Source organism: Amphiprion ocellaris, chromosome 22 (assembly GCF_022539595.1).
Source record: "Amphiprion ocellaris isolate individual 3 ecotype Okinawa chromosome 22, ASM2253959v1, whole genome shotgun sequence".
NCBI classification, from domain to species: domain Eukaryota; kingdom Metazoa; phylum Chordata; class Actinopteri; family Pomacentridae; genus Amphiprion; species Amphiprion ocellaris.
Window position 1 is genome coordinate 328,976 of NC_072787.1, and position 21,287 is coordinate 350,262.

Below are 21,287 nucleotides of genomic sequence, written 5' to 3' on the forward strand. Positions count from 1 at the left end.
GTTTGCTATGACACGGACTAATACCCTAACAACCGTAGTTCTAAAATCAATTCTCTCCAAGACACAGAGCTCTTGCTCCGTTTCCTGTCCCAGGTCTCACGTTTCAGCCTGATATCGTGATCAGCACCTTTTAAAGAGACGCTGCTGGTAGCGCTGGAGTTAGCTTGTCACTAGCTTCTGATTAGCTGCTAGCTCGCTAACGCTGCCATCACAGATGTAGCTATAGATTGTCATTAGCTACATTGTGGATTCATTTCCTGTTAGGACGTGACTCAGACTACAACAAAAGTAATCGGAGCAAGTGGAGAAGCTAGCTGTCGTCAAATACGACTTGGTTTACACCAGAGATCCTTCTGAATCGACCTAAATCGCTTAGTAATACTTTTGACATAAAATGTACAATAAAGAAAGATGCTTTTACGTTGAAGATGAACAGGAAGTGCTGCTCACCTGTAATGTCGCCAGCTATACCGTTAGTAATAATGTCGTGTCGTTACCGCCTGTGTCCACAAGAGGTCAGTAGCGCCCCCTCCTGTGACATGATCTTACATGAGAGCGATTAGATGACAGCAGAGACTCAGACACAAATCTCTGTCCCTGCAACCGATCAATAATCAATAACAACACTGATACATTATCAACCAATCATATTTTGGCCATTTTGTACATGTTTCTGGTAGTTTTATCTCATATTTTGGTCATATTCACAGGACTCACCTGTTTTGAGAAAATCTCCACAACTCCTTGCACTGCTGGCATTTTCTGCACTTTTACAATTACATGTATTCCACAAGCCACTTTATGCTGATGTCACTTATAGTGTAGTAATACTGTATTTATTCATTTTTCATTCTTGTATATATTATTGTTATTATAATTATTATCTTTACTGTAGCAAACTGTAGTTAGTGCTGCTCTGAAAGATTTTTGCTGCTCTAACACTGGAAATTTCCCCTAACCTGGGGAGTAATAAAGGACTGTTGTATATCTATGTGCAAGAACTGATACCTCATCTTCCTGTATATAGTCTTCTACATGGTATTTAAAAAAATCTGCGCATATATCCCTCTGGGCTGGAAACTGATTATAGTTTACTGCTACGGTGTATGGCTCTGGCATTAAATATACTACATATATAGCTGGTGGTAAATTCAAAAATATGTAGACGAGCAAATCAAGTATAGTGAGGGTGATGCAGAGTAGATTGATGGAAATGGGCAGCTGGAAGCAGTGGGCTGGAGGAAGGTCAGCAGCAGCAGCATCCCACAGATGGAGATTAGGCCAGTTGGTGGGAGAACCACCACAGATCTGAAGCATCCAGCTCTGGGATCAGGGACACTCGGAGAAAGGACACAGGGAGAAACAGAGTGAGTGTAATGCAATAATGGTATATATACTGTATATTAAATATAATGGTAGATAGAGAAGGGCTCAGTGCATCCAGAGAGGTCCTCCAGCAGCCTAGGCCTGTAGCAGCAGAACTAGGGGCAGAACTAAGGGACGTCCAAGAGGAAGACTCCAGCTGACCCCCTCAGGGTCCCCCAGTCAGTCCTAACTATAAGATTTGTCAAAAAGGAAGGTTTTAAGCCTGGTCTTAAAATTAGAGAGGGTGTCCGCCTCCAGAACCCAAACTGGGAGCTGGTTCCACAAGAGAGGAGCTGATAACTGAAGGCTCTGCCTCCCATTCTACTTTTAGAGAGAAGTTACAGGTCGCTTCTCCAAGTAAGCCTGCAGTCTGAGAGCGAAGAGTTCTGCTAGGATAATATGGTACTATCAGGTCTTTAAGATATGATGGAGATTGGTTGTTAAGAGCTTTATATGTCAGAAGAAGGATTTTGAATTCTATTCTACATTTCACAGGAAGCCAATGAAGAGAAACCAGCATAGGAGAAATATGATCTCTCTTGCTAACTATCGTCAGTACTCTGGCTGCAGCCCTACACTGCACTACACCAACACTGATTTAGCAAGTCTGAGTTCTGAACCGTGGCTTTGGTACCAATAAGCTGGTTTTGTGTAATAGCCTAAAACTGCCTCAGATTGTTGACTGTGGTCATAAAGACTTATTTACTGAGCATTGAGAAACCTGCTTCTTGGAAAAAAAGAAAAGCATATGAATAACATAAAATGATATGATATAGAATAATAATTATAAATACAGTGATGTTACTTTGAACAGGTGAATGATCAGGGAGCCTCTGTCACTCAGGTTGTCTACAATCTGGAAGTTACTGATGTAACGATGCACTGAATTGGACAGCTGGACACACACATAAACAGAGTCAGCTGTTAGCTAGTTAGCAACGCCGCCGTCCTAAACATGCGATCATTCATGTCTCATCCATTAGAAGGTCATTATCATGATGTAGTAAACTTTTTACAAACTTTTATTTAAAATACTACATTCATTTTAAAGACACTTAAATACACCATTGACACAAGCTTTCAGATTTTTCTGCACTAGCACTAGAAGGTGATTACCATCTCCAGGTCAGAGTTTTCTGGGGTGAATCCAGTTGGTAGACTGATATCAAGAACCACCATCCTGACGTCTCTGGGTCCTAGAGCCCTGCTGTGAATGAGAAAAAGAACAGCACTGACAAAGGGCACGATGACTATACGACTATAATCAGCTGCTGTCACATTGTTCATGTAAAGGCATAACGTACAATCAGTCACTGATCAGATTAAAGTCTTTGAGCATGTGAGCAGCAGCATTTTAAAATGAGTCTGAAAGAAAAACCAGAGGAATCGGTCTTTACTGAGGCACACCAAGAATCCATGAAGAACTACCTGCAGCAGCAGACCAACAGATGTTCTTCCACAGAGCTCTGACATCGTTTGTACTTCAAATGCTATATTTATTGTATTATGAACTCTTATCATGCTCTATTTTTATTGCAAATAACACCAATTTGCACTTTATTGTAAATATTAACAGTTTTTTAAGCTCACCTCTGTAAATACCAGCATTTTAGGCAGATTTGGGATGTCTGTTGCATGCTCATTTGCACAGTGGCCCTCTATCTTCTATGTAACACGTGAGCTCATGCATACCTTGAATCTCCCTAAGGGAATGAATAAAGTAATGTACAGATATGTACAGATGTACAGATAATGTACAGAGTGTCAGTCCACAGAGGAACTGGCACAAGATATTTTGAACTACCCAAAGCTGTGAAACTGTGCCCTGCAATTTGTAATAAGGTAGTCGATATTGCTGCCGATCTAACATTTTGCACAGTCGTGTACACGTGTAACAACTGTAACTACTTGATCTTGTCTGACTTTTCTACATCTGCTGGAGGCTTTTCTGGTCCGGGACAGTAGCAAAGCATTAATTAATGTACAGCTGTATATATTATATGGTGGGCTAGAGCGTATGTAATAGTGTATTTGACGTAATTATGCTCCAATGTGTTATTTTGATCTTAACAATAATGTATTCATTTGATCTTAACAAAAATAATACAAACAAAAAGTCCCTGAAGATGAGCACACACAGTCCTTGCACTGTGATGTATGCAAAACGTATGTATTTTAAGAGATTGTACGCGAGTGTTTTATAAATTCAATTTACTAAATTTACTCAGGTCAGCAGTCAAAATGCTTTGTTTTTTTTTTTTGTTAAAGTGCATTTGCTTTAATTTGTCACCCGTCTGAAGGACGTCGTGTAAAATATGTGATATAGTGTGAGAATTTGATCTACCGCTGGATCCTTCAAAAGTGACGTTGAGATCAAAGTGCTTGCAGGGCATTTTCTCTTCCACCTCATGCAGCTGATTGTAATAGGTCACAACCCGTGGTCGTCTTTCCCTGTACTGGAAAGAAAACCACGTGTAAGAGGCACAGAGGAGAAAACAACAAACAAACATAAGAGGAAAAGCAGACAGTAGCGTATAAGTATTGTACTCATAAACAAAGCCCTTAGCGGCAAGGTCTTTGTGATATTTCTGAAAGACATTTAGAATGGATTGTTGCGGTTTCAGCACGCCATGAAAGTGAGACTCGAATGAGGTCAGTCTTGGTTAGTAACCCCAGACTCCATTCATGTCATTCTACAACATTCTACAAGTCCATTTTTATGTATCGTGATAATACCTCTAGTATTCCTTGTCCATTTCCTCGAGCCTCTACTTCCAAATCAAGATTAGCAGGCAACTGCGAACAGAGAAGAAGATTGTCTGTGAAATGCATGTGGAAAAACCACATGAACTGATGCCCTCCAAACTCACCGTTAAGTGTTCTAAAACTCAACTGTAAGCTGTGTCAACTTTCAGCTTTTAACTCATCTGAATGGATATTCTTTGACTGTCTCTCACCCTGGAGGTACGAGCAGCATAGGCTGTCTTTGGGTTAAAATGGTAGCGGATTTCCTTGCGTCCTGTTATCCTGACGTCTACATCCAGACTGTGGTCATCAGGAGGGGGTTTGTGTATCAGGTACTCTGACCAGGTGTTTGACGCAGAGACCACCACCCACCATGGTGGGCTATGAGAGGAAAAACAGACAGTAGCATGTTTCATTTCACACATTTTAAAAACATCTTCTTTCCCGAATGACTTCATTGCCATTGAATTAATGCGACTAGTCAAGCCTGATTGAGAGTTCTGAGACCACCGTCTCGGGCACAGGGCTTCGATATTAGATATATTTAAATATATTTAATATTGCGTACAATAACATAGGTAAAGTAAATTACGGTGGACATAAATTATGCCCTCTGTCTTTCAGCTGACAGAATTTCACTGCTGGTACCTGAGTGGAGCCGAAGCCTCCTCCTTTTCTTCTCTGGCTGTTCAGCCATTTGAAGGGTGCAGCAGCTTCCTCCATTCGTCCCCACTTGACCAGAGCCAGCAGGGCATAGCCGGTCGCCTCCAGCGTGAACAAGTGGTTTTCCCTGTCAAGCCAGTGGCTGAAACCTAGAGGAGTGAGAAAGAATTATAGGAACTTGCTGTGTGCGTTAGTTGGGGTTATTATCCATTATTATCTGTTTTGAGACCTTGAAACGTCACAATCCTTAGGTCTTGACCTTGCAAACCCCTTTATATCCAGGAACTTTCTCATGTGGAGCAACTGTGTTAACCTCAAACAAAACACCAAAAGAAACAAAATGACCTTTGAATCAATATTGCTGGCTTCATCAGTCTGTTAAACTGTGACTCTCTCCCGAATATGCTGAACCCCAACTAAAAATACACAGTGTGACTTACATTAGATCCTGATCCAACCAGTTTCCATGTCAGGATAATTTATGATTAAAAGTATAATTAATGAAGTGGCTGCTGTTGTGCCTCATGCGCTAATGTGCGCAGCTTTCTCAATTTGGAGAAACTCCTTATGTTGCAGAAAATTTAACAAATTCAGAGGAAAGACTCCCACAAACAGCTGGAAGCAACCAACTAAACTTCAGCTCGTGTTAATATTTTGTCAAAACCCAGATTACATTTATTATTGGCAAGTGTCATTAACCTCAGTTTCAGGTTAATGACACTGTAACCCTAACACTGTAGAGCAAAATGAACTAGAACATCTTTTTGACACCTTGGAAGGAAACTGTGTCTTTAGTGCTCTCTGTAATATTTTTGGAGCATATTGGCCCTGAATAGTGGAAAAGTCTTCCCTACATAGCTTCACACAAAGTATGCATCATGTGCATGCTCTTTTGTTAATGCCTTTTGACTTGTGTCACGTTGGAAGTGATGACATGGAACTGCTAAAGGGCCATTGGTACTCCCGACTAAGCCACTGTGACTTTTACAGAAAAGTGAGCAGGATGCTAGTTCAGACAGAGTGCACATCTGAAAGAGACAGCATCAGTAATTGTCACTAACCTGCCTGATCCAAACCCTGAACCTTGTGCAGCGGCAAATGCATTATGAAATAATTTATCAAATTCCTCTGTTAATTCTTGTGCACCAGACTTCAACAATAGTGAGATCTGACATTTGAATTCAATAAACTAATTGCACCAGGAAAAAAAATGCAGTTTAAAAACCACTGAATAAAGAATTGAAGCAACTTGAAGGGATAGTTTCACATGTTGGGGAAAAATAACACAAGATTCCATTTCTGCCAAGACTCAGATGAAAAGATGAATTTCATTTTAAGGACTTTGGAGGAAGGATTTAGCTCTCTCCAGAAAATAAAATGTGAAAACTCAAAGTTCTAGCAGATGAGCGTTGTATGTGCCTTTTTTTTGGACAAATGAAACAAGGCATACCTGGAGCTGCACCTCTGAGTAAAAGTTCATGAAGAGTGGTGGGCAAGCCGTCCAAAGCCAGGGCATAAGAGGCGATGGCCACCGTGTATGGTCTCCTCCCAGGCTTCGTCAGAGCTCTCTTCAAGTAGGCTGATGTTGAACGGATGGCTTCCTACAGCAGACGGGCAGATGATAGCTTTGATACAATCACTTCTCATTATAAAAATAATAATGCACAGAAGACTAAAGACAACTGCTATACTAACAATAATGCTGACTTCCATAATTACCTCCACATTTACACCTGGACTGCTGCAGTGGATCCCTGCCTGCTTGAGCGCATTGTGGACAAATGTGGGACCGATGTGGACAAAGGCGGTCAGAGTTGTCTCTGGGTCGTCATCACAGAGACCACCCTGGAGACACGGATAGCAAAAAGAGGCTTTGAATAAACTCTGGAAAGCTTTTAGACATCACGTCAAGTTGGTTCTAAGTTGTGAATCCCATGATTTTTATATATTTACTCCTCAGCCTACTTTTTGCATGTCAGCCTCAGCTTGTAATGTTTTATGTTTCTCATGATGCCTTTTAAAGTGAACTCCAAACACCTGTTCTGTATCGACTCTAGTCAGTCAGCAGAGTAATTATAGAGAAATTATAGATTACACTTGTTGCTGCATTGAATTAAAGTAAACTTTGCTTAAAGTTTTTTTTTTTTAAAAAGATGACAAAAAATATATTTTCCAATTATTTTACCTGATAATACCTGATTTCCTTATTCAACCTTTAAATGAAAATGTGCATTTTAAAGAAGAATTGAGTTTTTACGCCTGTGTCTGGCTGGAGCCTGTCCCAGCTGAAAATGGAGGAGAGGTGGTGCTCACCCTGCACAGGTTGCCCATCATTCATATAGTAGACAAACAACAATTCATGTTCACATTCACGTTGCATTCAGACTATTAAGAGAGGTCCGTTACCATGACCTGCATGTCTTTGCAGTGTGGGAGAGAGCTGCAGCATCTGGTTAAACACAGAGACAACATGCAAACTCCACATTAACATCAACAGACACTGATTTAAAGACAGGCCTCTTTACTCAAAAGATATATGACCAGTGTGATCTTGTTATTGTTTATAGGGTTATTGCTTGTATAGTTTTTAATCTTAAGCATCATTTGTTTAAAAAAAAAAAAAAAAAAGGGGGGGGGGTTAGCTTAAGATTAAGTGACTATCAAGTCATCAAGCAACAAAAAGGCCTCAGATGTCACAGCTGTTTCTGTTTTTACTATTTAACATAACGTTTATGGCCCTTGAATACAAAAGGTACAGAGGATTGGATAACAATGAATTCCAATAATTTACATGGGAAAAGAAGCAAGGACTAGAGCTAAACATGGTGTATTTAGAGTGCGTGTGTAAGTGTCTTACAGTCATGGTCGTGCTGTAAACGGGGTTGTCTTCTACGTAGATTTTCTCTCTATGCCGGAATTTATTCTTCACCAGGTAGAGCAGAGGGTCACACACTTGTTGCTGGTTGATGCCGATGATGGCAAAACGGCCATCATCAGCCACACCTTCACCACGTACGCTGTGATCCTGACATTGAGGCAGCCTCAGATTAGCCAACATTTAGTCACTCACCTATGATCTAACGTACACTGTTTATCAGACAAAGTGGTATAAATTAGTTTTCTCCAGTAGTTCATTTTATGCATGGATGTATTTACTCTTTTTTTTTTTTGTCCAGTGTACCTTAAAATCCACATTATTGGATAAACCCAACTCTTGGGTTCTGAAAAAAACAAATTCAATGTCACCAATGAAACTGAAATACTCTTAGCTCGTGAGTTGAGAGAGTTGATTAGAAAAGGAAAATATAATATTTAGGTAGTACCATGTGCTTGCTCCTGTGCCCCGTATCCGCCGTACAGAGACACAGGAGCCACCGCTCCTTCTGTATGCCAGCTGGTTCTCATAGCCTGAAAACAACACAAAAGAATTCAAAGAAAAGATACAAGGATTGAGAAAGTTTGACTTGCACTGTGAAAAAAATAATTTGTTCTAAAATCATCCATCTTTCTGTCCAGTTAGCTAACAAACCATCTCACTACCGAAGAGGCTATAGTTCATTTTTGAAATAAACTGATTATCATCCGTCCACCCACCCACCCGTCCGTCCCTCCCTCCATCCATCCATCCGTCCGTCCCTCCGACCATCCCTCCATCCATCCATCCAAATATCCATTGATCCCATCCATCCATCCATCAGCTAACCCTTTGTTCAGCTATGTATCCAACAATTCATCCATCCTTTTTTTCCACATACACCACAAAATTAATACATTTATTTATGCCCATCCAGTTTACCTATTTTATTAATTTCATTTTCTAGTAGATATCCTGTTTGACTTGTAACAAATCCACTTATTCCTGTGTTCTCTCTCTGTTTCACCTCTCCTGATGTATTGGATAGCCTCAGCCTTGCGTTGCACTCCTACACTCTCCCAGCTGTTGCTTCGGTCCAGGTACAGGGTGGAAATGAGTGGCAGAGTGATGGAGGCCATTGATGAATGTCTCTGGCACAGAGTTTGGCACAACTGACTCCAGTTCAGGCTTGCCACGATGAACTGTCTGCGTTCCTGCAGAGGATGGAAACATGATGACAACATAATGACGTTTTTGTAGTTTTTGTACTTCTGTTTACTTTCTTAAAGGTGCATCATCTGTTGCTCATGTTAAGATTCTAAGATCTTGATAGGGTCAACAAGGCTTCATGTAGACTTCAAACTTATAGAATTTCAAGTCAGACACCAAACTGAGGTGGACTATAAAGTATAAATAGTATAGTAGTATAGTATAGTATAAATAAATAGGAAAAAAAAAGCTCGTGACTCATAATGAATGGAGAGACAGACAGACAGCAAAATCCCATTTTTGGAAACTCGCTGAATCAACTCAACCTGAGTGGGAAGAATGGAATGAATGAAATCTTATAAATTTGGCATATTGAGATACCACTGATAGGACATAATAGAAAATCACCACAATCTTACCTCCCTCAACAGATGGGTTCAACACAACACTCCAAACTTCAGTCTTCTGCACTCCATCCAACTGATAGGACATAATAGGAAATCATTAGTCATTTTAAGACACTTAAAAATACACAGACATCAAATTATTGTGCCATTCAAGTAATGAAGCACAGTTTTGTTTATTACAAGCTTTACTGCTGTCATCAACATCCACCCTTCATTATTAACAGTTACTAACCACAGCACTGGGCTCTCAGACCGGGGCAACAAGACAGCGCTGAGCTCTCAGACCGGGACAACAAGAGAGCGCCGAGCTCTCAGACCGGGGCAACAGGAGAGCGCTGGGCTCTCAGACCGGGGCAACAAGACAGCACTGTGTTCTCAGACCGGGCCAACAAGACAGCGCTGTGCTCTCAGACCGGGGCAACAAGACAGCGCTGTGCTCTCAAAGCAGGGCAACAGCAGAGCGCTGGGCTCTCAGACCGGGGCAACAAGACAGCGCTGTGCTCTCATACCGGGGCAACAGGAGAGGGGTGGGCTCTCAGACAGGGGCAACAAGACAGCGCTGTGCTCTCAGACCGGGGCAACAGGAGAGCGCTGGGCTCTCAGACCGGGGCAAAGAGAGAGCACTTGGCTTTCAGACCGGGGCAACAGGAGAGCCCTGGGCTTTCAGACCGGGCAACAGGAGAGGGCTGTGCTCTCAGACCGGGGCAACAACACAGCGCTGGGCTCCCAGACCGGGGCAAAGAGAGAGCACTGGGCTTTCAGACCGGGGCAACAAGAGAGAGCTGGGCTCTCAGACCTGGGAGACAAGAGAGCTGTACTCTAAGACCGGGGCAACAAGACAGCGCTGTGCTCTCAGACCGGGGCAACAAGACAGCACTGTGTTCTGAGACCGGGGAAAAAGGACAGCGCTATGCTCTGAGACCGGGGCAACAAGACAGCGCTGTGCTCTCATACCGGGGCAACAGGAGAGGGCTGGGCTCTCAGACTGGGGCAACAAGAAAGCACTGTGCTCTCATACTGGGGCAACAAGACAGCGCTGTGCTCTCAGACCGGGGCAACAAGAAAGCACTGTGCTCTCAGACCGGGGCAACTAGAGAGAGCTGGGCTCTCAGACCGGGGCAACAACACAGCGCTGTGCTCTCAGACCGGGGCAACAGAAGAGCGCTGGGCTCTAAGACTGGGGCAACAGGAGAGCACTGGGCTGTCAAACCGGGGCAAAAACACAGCGCTGTGCTCTCAGACCGGGGCAACAGCAGAGAGCTGGGCTCTCAGACCGGGGCAACAACACAGCGCTGTGCTCTCAGACCGGGGCAACAGAAGAGCGCTGGGCTCTGAGATTGGGGTAAACGGGAGAGCACTGGGCAGTCAGACCGGGGCAACAACACAGCACTGTGCTCTCAGACCGGGGCAACAAGACAGCCCTGGGCTGTCAGAACGGGGCAACAACACAGCACTGTGCTCTCAGACCGGGGCAACAAGACAGCCCTGGGCTGTCAGAACGGGGCAAAAAGGCAGCGCTGTGCTCTCATACTGGGGCAACAAGACAGCGCTGTGCTCTCAGACCGGGGCAACAGGAGAGCACTGGGCTCTCAGACCGGGACAACAAGACAGCCCTGGGCTGTATGACCGGGGCAAAAAGACAGCACTGTGCTCTCACACTGGGGCAACAAGACAGTGCTGTGCTCTCAGACCGGGGCAACAAAACAGCATTGTGCTCTCAGACCGGGGCAACAGGAGAGCACTGGGCTCTCAGACCGGGACAACAAGACAGCCCTGGGCTGTATGACCGGGGCAAAAAGACAGCACTGTGCTCTCAGACCGGGGCAACAGGAGAGAGCTGGGCTCTCAGACCGGGGCAACAACACAGCGCTGTGCTCTCAGACCGGGGCAACAGAAGAGCGCTGGGCTCTGAGACTGGGGCAACAGGAGAGCACTGGGCTGTCAGACCGGGGCAACAACACAGCACTGTGCTCTCAGACCGGGGCAACAAGACAGCCCTGGGCTGTCAGAACGGGGCAACAAGGCAGCGCTGTGCTCTCATACCGGGGCAACAGGAGAGGGCTGTGCTCTCAGACCGGGGCAACAAGACAGCACTGTGCTCTCAGACCGGGGAAACTAGAGAGAGCTGGGCTCTCAGACCGGGGCAACAACACAGCGCTGTGCTCTCATACCGGGGCAACAGAAGAGCACTGGGCTGTCAGACCGGGGCAACAGGAGAGCCCTGTGCTCTCAGACCGGGGCAACAAGACAGCACTGTGCTCTCAGACCGGGGCAACAGGAGAGCACTGGGCTCTCAGACCGGGGCAAAAAGACAGCCCTGGGCTGTCAGACCGGGGCAACAAGACAGCCCTGGGCTGTCAGACCGGGGCAACAAGACAGTGCTGGGCTCTCAGACCGGGGCAACAAGACAGCGCTGTGCTCTCAGACCGGGGCAATAGGAGAGCACTAGGCTTTCAGACCGGGGAAACAAGAAAACGCTGGGCTCTCAGACTGGGGCAACAGGAGAGCACTGGTCTGTCAGACTGGGGCAACAAGACAGCACTGTACTCCCAGACCAGGACAACAGCAGAGCGCTGGGCTCTCAGACCGGTTCAACAAGAGAGTGCTGTGCTCTCAGACTGGGGCAACAAGAGAGTGCTGTGCTCTCAGACTGGGGCAACAGGAGAGCACTAGGCTTTCAGACCGGGGCAAAGAGAGAGCACTGTGCTCTCAGACCGGGGCAACAGGAGGGAGGGAGCCAGCCAGCCAGTCAGCCAGCCAGCCAACCAGTCAGCCAGCAAGCCAGCCAGCTAACCAGCCAGCTAACCAGCCGGCCAATCAGCCGGCCAGCCAACAAGCCAGTCAGCCAGCCAACCAGCCGGCCAATCAGCCAGCCAGCCAACCAGCCAGCCAGCCAACCAGCCGGCCAACCAGCCAGCCAGCCAGCCAACCAGCCAGCCAGCCAGCCGGCCAACCAGCCAGCCAGCCAACCAGCTGGTCAGCCAACCAGCAGCCAGCCAACCGGCCAACCAGCCGGCAGGGCTCAGAGACCGGGGCAACAGGAGAGCGCTGGGCTCTCAGACCGGGGCAACGAGACAGCGCTGTGCTCTCAGGCCGGGGCAACAAGACAGCGCTGTGCTCTCAGACTGGGGCAACAGGAGAGCACTGGGCTGTCAGACCGGGGCAACAACACAGCACTGTGCTCTCAGACTGGGGATACAGGTGAGGGCTGGGCTCTCAGACCGGGGCAACAAGACAGCGCTGTGCTCTCAGACCGGGGGAACAAGACAGCACTGTACTCTCAGACCGGGACAACAGCAGAGCACTGGGCTCTCAGACCGGGGCAACAAGAGAGGGCTGTGCTCTCAGACCGGGGCAACAGAGAGGGCTGGACTCTCAGACTGGGGCAATAAGACAGCACTGTGCTCTCAGACCGGGGCAACAAGACAGCGCTGTGCTCTCAGACCGGGGCAACAAGACAGCGCTGTGCTCTCAGACCAGGGCAAAAAGACAGCGCTGTGCGCTCAGACCGGGGCAACAGCAGAGCGCTGGGCTCTCAGACCGGGGCAACAAGACAGCGCTGTGCTCTCAGACCGGGGCAACAGGAGAGCGCTGAGCTCTCAGACCGGGGCAACAGGAGAGCGCTGAGCTCTCAGACCGGGGCAACAGGAGAGCGTTGGGCTCTCAGACCGGGGCAAAGAGAGAGTGCTGGACTCTCAGACCGGGGCAACAGTAGAGCAGTGGGCTCCCAGACCGGGGCAACAAGACAGCCCTTGGCTGTCAGACCGGAGCAACAAGAAAACGCTGGGCTCTCAGACTGAGGCAACAGGAGAGCACTGGTCTGTAGGACTGGGGCAACAAGACAGCACTGTACTGCCAGACCAGGACAACAGCAGAGGGCTGGGCTCTCAGACCGGGGCAACAAGAGAGCGCTGTGCTCTCAGACTGGGGCAACAAGAGAGCGCTGTGCTCTCATACTGGGGCAACAGGAGAGCACTAGGCTTTCAGACCGGGGCAAAGAGAGAGCACTGTGCTCTCAGACCGGGGCAACAGGAGGGAGGGAGCCAGACAGCCAGCCGGCAGGCACCCCAGCCAGCCAGCCAGCCAACCAGTCAGCCAGCCAGCCAGCCAGCTAACCACCCAGCTAACCATCCGGCCAACCAGCCAGTCGGCCAGCCAACCAGCCAGTCAGCCAGCCAACCAGCCAGCCAATCAGCCAGCCAGCCAACCAGCCAGCGAGCCAACCAGCCGGCCAACCAGCCAGCCAGCCAGCCAACCAGCCAGCCAGCCAGCCGGCCAACCAGCCAGCCAGCCAACCAGCTTGGCAGCCAGCCAGCCAACCAGCTGGCCAGCCAACCAGCAGCCAGCCAACCGGCCAACCAGCCGGCAGGGCTCAGAGACCGGGGCAACAGGAGAGCGCTGGGCTCTCAGACCGGGGCAACAAGAAAGCGCTGTGCTCTCAGGCCGGGGCAACAAGACAGCGCTGTGCTCTCAGACCGGGGCAAAAGGAGAGCACTGGGCTGTCAGACCGGGGCAACAACACAGCACTGTGCTCTCAGACTGGGGCAACAGGTGAGGGCTGGGCTCTCAGACCGGGGCAACAAGACAGCGCTGTGCTCTCAGACCGGGGGAACAAGACAGCACTGTACTCTCAGACCGGGACAACAGCAGAGCGCTGGGCTCTCAGACCAGGGCAACAAGAGAGGGTTGTCCTCTCAGACCGGGGCAACAGAGAGGGCTGGACTCTCAGACCGGGGCAACAAGACAGCACTGTGCTCTCAGACCGGGGCAACAAGACAGCGCTGTGCTCTCAGACCGGGGCAACAGGAGAGCGCTGAGCTCTCAGACCGGGGCAACAAGACAGCGCTGTGCTCTCAGACCGGGGCAACAAGACAGCGCTGTGCGCTCAGACCGGGGCAACAGCAGAGCGCTGGGCTCTCAGACCGGGGCAACAAGACAGCGCTGTGCTCACAGACCGGGGCAACAAGACAGCCCTTGGCTGTCAGACCGGGGAAACAAGAAAACGCTGGGCTCTATGACTGGGGCAACAGGAGAGCACTGGACTGTCAGACTGGGGCAACAAGACAGCACTGTACTCCCAGACCAGGACAACAGCAGAGCGCTGGGCTCTCACACCGGGGCAACAAGAGAGCGCTGTGCTCACAGACTGGGGCAACAGGAGAGCGCTGGGCTCTCAGACCGGGGCAACAAGAGAGGGCTGTGCTCTCAGACCGGGGCAACAGGAGAGGGCTGGACTCTCAGACCGGGGCAACAAGACAGCACTGTGCTCTCAGACCGGGGCAACAAGACAGCGCTGTGCTCGCACACCGGGGCAACAGGAGAGCGCTGTGCTCTCAGACCGGGGCAACAAGACAGCGCTGTGCTCTCAGGCCGGGGCAACAAGACAGCGCTGTGCTCTCAGACCGGGGCAACAGGAGAGCACTGGGCTGTCAGACCGGGGCAACAACACAGCACTGTGCTCTCAGATTGGGGCAACAGGTGAGGGCTGGGCTCTCAGACCGGGGCAACAAGACAGCGCTGTGCTCTCAGACCGGGGGAACAAGACAGCACTGTACTCTCAGACTGGGACAACAGCAGAGCGCTGGGCTCTCAGACCGGGGCAACAAGAGAGGGCTGTGCTCTCAGACCGGGGCAACAGAGAGGGCTGGACTCTCAGACCGGGGCAACAAGACAGCGCTGTGCTCTCAGGCCGGGGCAACAAGACAGCGCTGTGCTCTCAGACCGGGGCAACAGGTGAGGGCTGGGCTCTCAGACCGGGGCAACAACACAGCACTGTACTCTCAGACCGGGACAACAGCAGAGCGCTGGGCTCTCAGACCGGGGCAACAAGAGAGGGCTGTGCTCTCAGACCGGGGCAACAGGAGAGGGCTGGACTCTCAGACCGGGGCAACAAGACAGCACTGTGCTCTCAGACCGGGGCAACAAGACAGCGCTGTGCTCGCACACCGGGGCAACAGGAGAGCGCTGTGCTCTCAGACCGGGGCAACAAGACAGCGCTGTGTTGTCAGACCGGGGTAACAAGACAGCGCTATGTTCTGAGACCGGGGAAACAAGACAGCGCTGTGCTCTCATACCGGGGCAACAGGAGAGGGCTGGGCTCTCAGACTGGGGCAACAAGAAAGCGCTGTGCTCTCAGACCAGGGAAACAAGACAGCACTGTGCTCTCAGGCCGGGGCAACTAGAGAGAGCTGGGCTCTCAGACCGGGGCAACAGAAGAGCGCTGGGCTCTAAGACTGGGGCAAATGGGGAGAGCACTGGGCTGTCAGACCGGGGCAACAGGAGAGCCCTGTGCTCTCAGACCGGGGCAACAAGACAGCACTGTGCTCTCAGACCGGGGCAACAGGAGAGGGCTGTGCTCTCAGACCGGGGCAACAAGACAGCACTGTGCTCTCAGACCGGGGCAACAAGACAGCGCTGTGTTGTCAGACCGGGGAACCAGGAGAGAGCTGGGCTCTCTGACCGGGGCAACAAGAGAGCTGTACTCTCAGACCGGGGCAACAAGACAGCGCTGTGCTCTCAGATCGGGGCAACAGGAGAGGGCTGTGCTCTCACACTGGGGCAACAAGACAGTGCTGTGCTCTCAGACCGGGGCAACAAGACAGCATTGTGCTCTCAGACCGGGGCAACAGGAGAGCACTGGGCTCTCAGACCGGGGCAACAAGACAGCCCTGGGCTGTCAGACCGGGGCAAAAAGACAGCGCTGTGCTCTGAGACTGGGGCAACAGGAGAGCACTGGGATGTCAGACCGGGGTAACAACACAGCACTTTGCTCTCAGACCGGGGCAACAAGACAGCCCTGGGCTGTCAGAACGGGGCAACAAGGCAGCGCTGTGCTCTCATACCGGGGCAACAGAGAGGGCTGGACTCTCAGACTGGGGCAATAAGACAGCACTGTGCTCTCAGACCGGGGCAACAGGAGAGCGCTGAGCTCTCAGACCGGGGCAACAGCAGAGCGCTGGGCTCTCAGACCGGGGCAACAAGACAGCACTGTGCTCTCAGACCGGGGCAACAGGAGAGCGCTGAGCTCTCAGACCGGGGCAACAGGAGAGCGCTGAGCTCTCAGACCGGGGCAACAGGAGAGCGCTGGGCTCTCAGACCGGGGCAAAGAGAGAGCGCTGGACTCTCAGACCGGGGCAACAGTAGAGCAGTGGGCTCCCAGACCGGGGCAACAAGACAGGCCTTGGCTGTCAGACCGGGGCAACAAGAAAACGCTGGGCTCTGAGACTGAGGCAACAGGAGAGCACTGGTCTGTCAGACTGGGGCAACAAGACAGCACTGTACTCCCAGACCAGGACAACAGCAGAGGGCTGGGCTCTCAGACCGGGGCAACAAGAGAGCGCTGTGCTCTCAGACTGGGGCAACAAGAGAGCGCTGTGCTCTCATACTGGGGCAACAGGAGAGCACTAGGCTTTCAGACCGGGGCAAAGAGAGAGCACTGTGCTCTCAGACCGGGGCAACAGGAGGGAGGGAGCCAGACAGCCAGCCGGCAGGCACCCCAGCCAGCCAGCCAGCCAACCAGTCAACCAGCCAGCCAGCCAGCTAACCAGCCAGCTAACCAGCCGGCCAACCAGCCGGCCAGCCAACCAGCCAGTCAGCCGGCCAACCAGCCGGCCAATCAGCCAGCCAGCCAACCAGCCAGCCAGCCAACCAGCCGGCCAACCAGCCAGCCAGCCAGCCAACCAGCCAGCCAGCCAGCCGGCCAACCAGCCAGCCAGCCAACCAGCTGGCCAGCCAACCAGCAGCCAGCAGGGCTCAGAGACCGGGGCAACAACACAGCACTGTGCTCTCAGATTGGGGCAACAGGTGAGGGCTGGGCTCTCAGACCGGGGCAAAAAGACAGCGCTGTGCTCTCAGACCGGGGGAACAAGACAGCACTGTACTCTCAGACCGGGACAACAGCAGAGCGCTGGGCTCTCAGACCGGGGCAACAAGAGAGGGCTGTGCTCTCAGACCGGGGCAACAGAGAGGGCTGGACTCTCAGACCGGGGCAACAAGACAGCGCTGTGCTCTCAGGCCGGGGCAACAAGACAGCGCTGTGCTCTCAGACCGGGGCAACAGGTGAGGGCTGGGCTCTCAGACCGGGGCAACAACACAGCACTGTACTCTCAGACCGGGACAACAGCAGAGCGCTGGGCTCTCAGACCGGGGCAACAAGAGAGGGCTGTGCTCTCAGACCGGGGCAACAGGAGAGGGCTGGACTCTCAGACCGGGGCAACAAGACAGCACTGTGCTCTCAGACCGGGGCAACAAGACAGCGCTGTGCTCGCACACCGGGGCAACAGGAGAGCGCTGTGCTCTCAGACCGGGGCAACAAGACAGCGCTGTGTTGTCAGACCGGGGTAACAAGACAGCGCTATGTTCTGAGACCGGGGAAACAAGACAGCGCTGTGCTCTCATACCGGGGCAACAGGAGAGGGCTGGGCTCTCAGACTGGGGCAACAAGAAAGCGCTGTGCTCTCAGACCAGGGAAACAAGACAGCACTGTGCTCTCAGGCCGGGGCAACTAGAGAGAGCTGGGCTCTCAGACCGGGGCAACAGAAGAGCGCTGGGCTCTAAGACTGGGGCAAATGGGGAGAGCACTGGGCTGTCAGACCGGGGCAACAGGAGAGCCCTGTGCTCTCAGACCGGGGCAACAAGACAGCACTGTGCTCTCAGACCGGGGCAACAGGAGAGGGCTGTGCTCTCAGACCGGGGCAACAAGACAGCACTGTGCTCTCAGACCGGGGCAACAAGACAGCGCTGTGTTGTCAGACCGGGGAACCAGGAGAGAGCTGGGCTCTCTGACCGGGGCAACAAGAGAGCTGTACTCTCAGACCGGGGCAACAAGACAGCGCTGTGCTCTCAGATCGGGGCAACAGGAGAGGGCTGTGCTCTCACACTGGGGCAACAAGACAGTGCTGTGCTCTCAGACCGGGGCAACAAGACAGCATTGTGCTCTCAGACCGGGGCAACAGGAGAGCACTGGGCTCTCAGACCGGGGCAACAAGACAGCCCTGGGCTGTCAGACCGGGGCAAAAAGACAGCGCTGTGCTCTGAGACTGGGGCAACAGGAGAGCACTGGGATGTCAGACCGGGGCAACAACACAGCACTTTGCTCTCAGACCGGGGCAACAAGACAGCCCTGGGCTGTCAGAACGGGGCAACAAGGCAGCGCTGTGCTCTCATACCGGGGCAACAGAGAGGGCTGGACTCTCAGACTGGGGCAATAAGACAGCACTGTGCTCTCAGACCGGGGCAACAGGAGAGCGCTGAGCTCTCAGACCGGGGCAACAGCAGAGCGCTGGGCTCTCAGACCGGGGCAACAAGACAGCACTGTGCTCTCAGACCGGGGCAACAGGAGAGCGCTGAGCTCTCAGACCGGGGCAACAGGAGAGCGCTGAGCTCTCAGACCGGGGCAACAGGAGAGCGCTGGGCTCTCAGACCGGGGCAAAGAGAGAGCGCTGGACTCTCAGACCGGGGCAACAGTAGAGCAGTGGGCTCCCAGACCGGGGCAACAAGACAGGCCTTGGCTGTCAGACCGGGGCAACAAGAAAACGCTGGGCTCTGAGACTGAGGCAACAGGAGAGCACTGGTCTGTCAGACTGGGGCAACAAGACAGCACTGTACTCCCAGACCAGGACAACAGCAGAGGGCTGGGCTCTCAGACCGGGGCAACAAGAGAGCGCTGTGCTCTCAGACTGGGGCAACAAGAGAGCGCTGTGCTCTCATACTGGGGCAACAGGAGAGCACTAGGCTTTCAGACCGGGGCAAAGAGAGAGCACTGTGCTCTCAGACCGGGGCAACAGGAGGGAGGGAGCCAGACAGCCAGCCGGCAGGCACCCCAGCCAGCCAGCCAGCCAACCAGTCAACCAGCCAGCCAGCCAGCTAACCAGCCAGCTAACCAGCCGGCCAACCAGCCGGCCAGCCAACCAGCCAGTCAGCCAGCCAACCAGCCGGCCAATCAGCCAGCCAGCCAACCAGCCAGCCAGCCAACCAGCCGGCCAACCAGCCAGCCAGCCAGCCAACCAGCCAGCCAGCCAGCCGGCCAACCAGCCAGCCAGCCAACCAGCTGGCCAGCCAACCAGCAGCCAGCAGGGCTCAGAGACCGGGGCAACAGGAGAGCGCTGGGCTCTCAGACCGGGGCAACAAGACAGCGCTGTGCTCTCAGGCCGGGGCAACAAGACAGCGCTGTGCTCTCAGACCGGGGCAACAGGAGAGCACTGGGCTGTCAGACCGGGGCAACAACACAGCACTGTGCTCTCAGACTGGGGCAACAGGTGAGGGCTGGGCTCTCAGACCGGGGCAAAAAGACAGCGCTGTGCTCTCAGACCGGGGGAACAAGACAGCACTGTACTCTCAGACCGGGACAACAGCAGAGGGCTGGGCTCTCAGACCGGGGCAACAAGAGAGGGCTGTGCTCTCAGACCGGGGCAACAGAGAGGGCTGGACTCTCAGACCGGGGCAACAAGACAGCACTGTGCTCTCAGACCGGGGCAACAAGACAGCGCTGTGCTCTCAGACCGGGGCAACAGGAGAGTGCTGAGCTCTCAGACCGGGGAAACAACACAGCGCTGTGCTCTCAGACCGGGGCAACAACCCAGCGCTGTGCGCTCAGACCGGGGCAACAGCAGAGCGCTGGGCTCTCAGACCGGGGCAACAAGACAGCGCTGTGCTCTCAGACCGGGGCAACAGGAGAGCGCTGGACTCTCAGACCGGGGCAAAGAGAGAGCGCTGGACTCTCAGACCGGGGCAACAGTAGAGCAGTGGGCTCTCAGACCGGGGCAACAAGACAGCCCTTGGCTGTCAGACCGGGGCAACAAGAAAAGGCTGGGCTCTCAGACTGGGGCAACAGGAGAGCACTGGACTGTCAGACTGGGGCAACAAGACAGCACTGTACTCCCAGACCAGGACAACAGCAGAGCGCTGGGCTCTCAGACCGGGGCAAAGAGAGAGCGCTGTGCTCACAGACTGGGGCAACAGGAGAGCACTGGGCTGTCAGACCGGGGCAACAACACAGCACTGTGCTCTCAGACTGGGGCAACAGATGAGGGATGGGCTCTCAGACCGGGGCAACAACACAGCGCTGTGCTCTCAGACCGGGGGAACAAGACAGCACTGTACTCTCAGACCGGGACAACAGCAGAGCGCTGGGCTCTCAGACCGGGGCAACAAGAGAGGGCTGTGCTCTCAGACCGGGGCAACAGGAGAGGGCTGGACTCTCAGACCGGGGCAACAAGACAGCACTGTGCTCTCAGACCGGGGCAACAAGACAGCGCTGTGCTCTCACACCGGGGCAACAGGAGAGCGCTGTGCTCTCAGATCGGGGCAACAGGAGAGGGCTGTGCTCTCACACTGGGGCAACAAGACAGTGCTGTGCTCTCAGACCGGGGCAACATGACAGCATTGTGCTCTCAGACCGGGGCAACAGGAGAGCACTGGGCTCTCACACCGGGGCAACAAGACAGCCCTGGGCTGTCAGACCGGGGCAAAAAGACAGCGCTGTGCTCTCAGACCGGGGCAACAGGAGAGAGCTGAGCTCTCAGACCGGGGCAACAACACAGCGCTGTGCTCTCAGACCGGGGCAACAGAAGAGCGCTGGGCTCTGAGACTGGGGCAACAGGAGAGGACTGGGATGTCAGACCGGGGCAACAACACAGCACTGTGCTCTCAGACCGGGGCAACAGGAGAGCACTGGGCTCTCAGACCGGGGCAAAAAGACAGTGCTGTGCTCTCAGACCGGGGCAACAGGAGAGAGCTGGGCTCTCAGACCGGGGCAACAAGACAGCGCTGTGCTCTCAGACCGGGGCAACAGGAGAGCACTCGGCTTTCAGACCGGGGCAACAAGAAAACGCTGGGCTCTCAGACTGGGGCAACAGGAGAGCACTGGTCTGTCAGACTGGGGCAACAAGACAGCACTGTACTCCCAGACCAGGACAACAGCAGAGCGCTGGGCTCTCAGACCGGGGCAACAAGAGAGCGCTGTGCTCTCAGACTGGGGCAACAATTGAGTGCTGTGCTCTCAGACTGGGGCAACAGGAGAGCACTAGGCTTTCAGAACGGGGCAA

The 21,287-nt window shown here is 52.5% G+C and overlaps 1 protein-coding gene across 9 annotated transcripts; it reads right to left on the reverse strand.

The window, feature by feature from the left end:
- Positions 1-1,074: 1,074 nt before the first annotated feature.
- LOC111586758 (complement C3-like) lies at positions 1,075-8,743 on the reverse strand. Of its 9 annotated transcripts, none has more exons than XM_055006906.1 (11): positions 8,655-8,743; positions 8,097-8,181; positions 7,631-7,798; positions 6,493-6,618; positions 6,224-6,374; positions 4,759-4,922; positions 4,323-4,491; positions 4,102-4,161; positions 3,710-3,821; positions 2,482-2,569; positions 1,075-1,338 (listed from the first exon to the last, which is right to left on the reverse strand). In XM_055006906.1, the coding sequence occupies exons 2-7, from the start codon at positions 8,097-8,099 to the stop codon at positions 4,420-4,422; spliced, it is 684 nt and encodes a 227-aa protein (XP_054862881.1). In that variant the 5' UTR covers positions 8,100-8,181; positions 8,655-8,743; the 3' UTR covers positions 1,075-1,338; positions 2,482-2,569; positions 3,710-3,821; positions 4,102-4,161; positions 4,323-4,419. The 9 variants fall into 9 exon arrangements, with proteins under 9 accessions (XP_054862881.1, XP_054862879.1, XP_054862880.1 ...); XM_055006904.1 differs by having other exon boundaries at positions 1,075-2,260; XM_055006905.1 differs by having other exon boundaries at positions 2,482-2,572.
- Between the last annotated feature and the right edge of the window lie 12,544 nt (positions 8,744-21,287).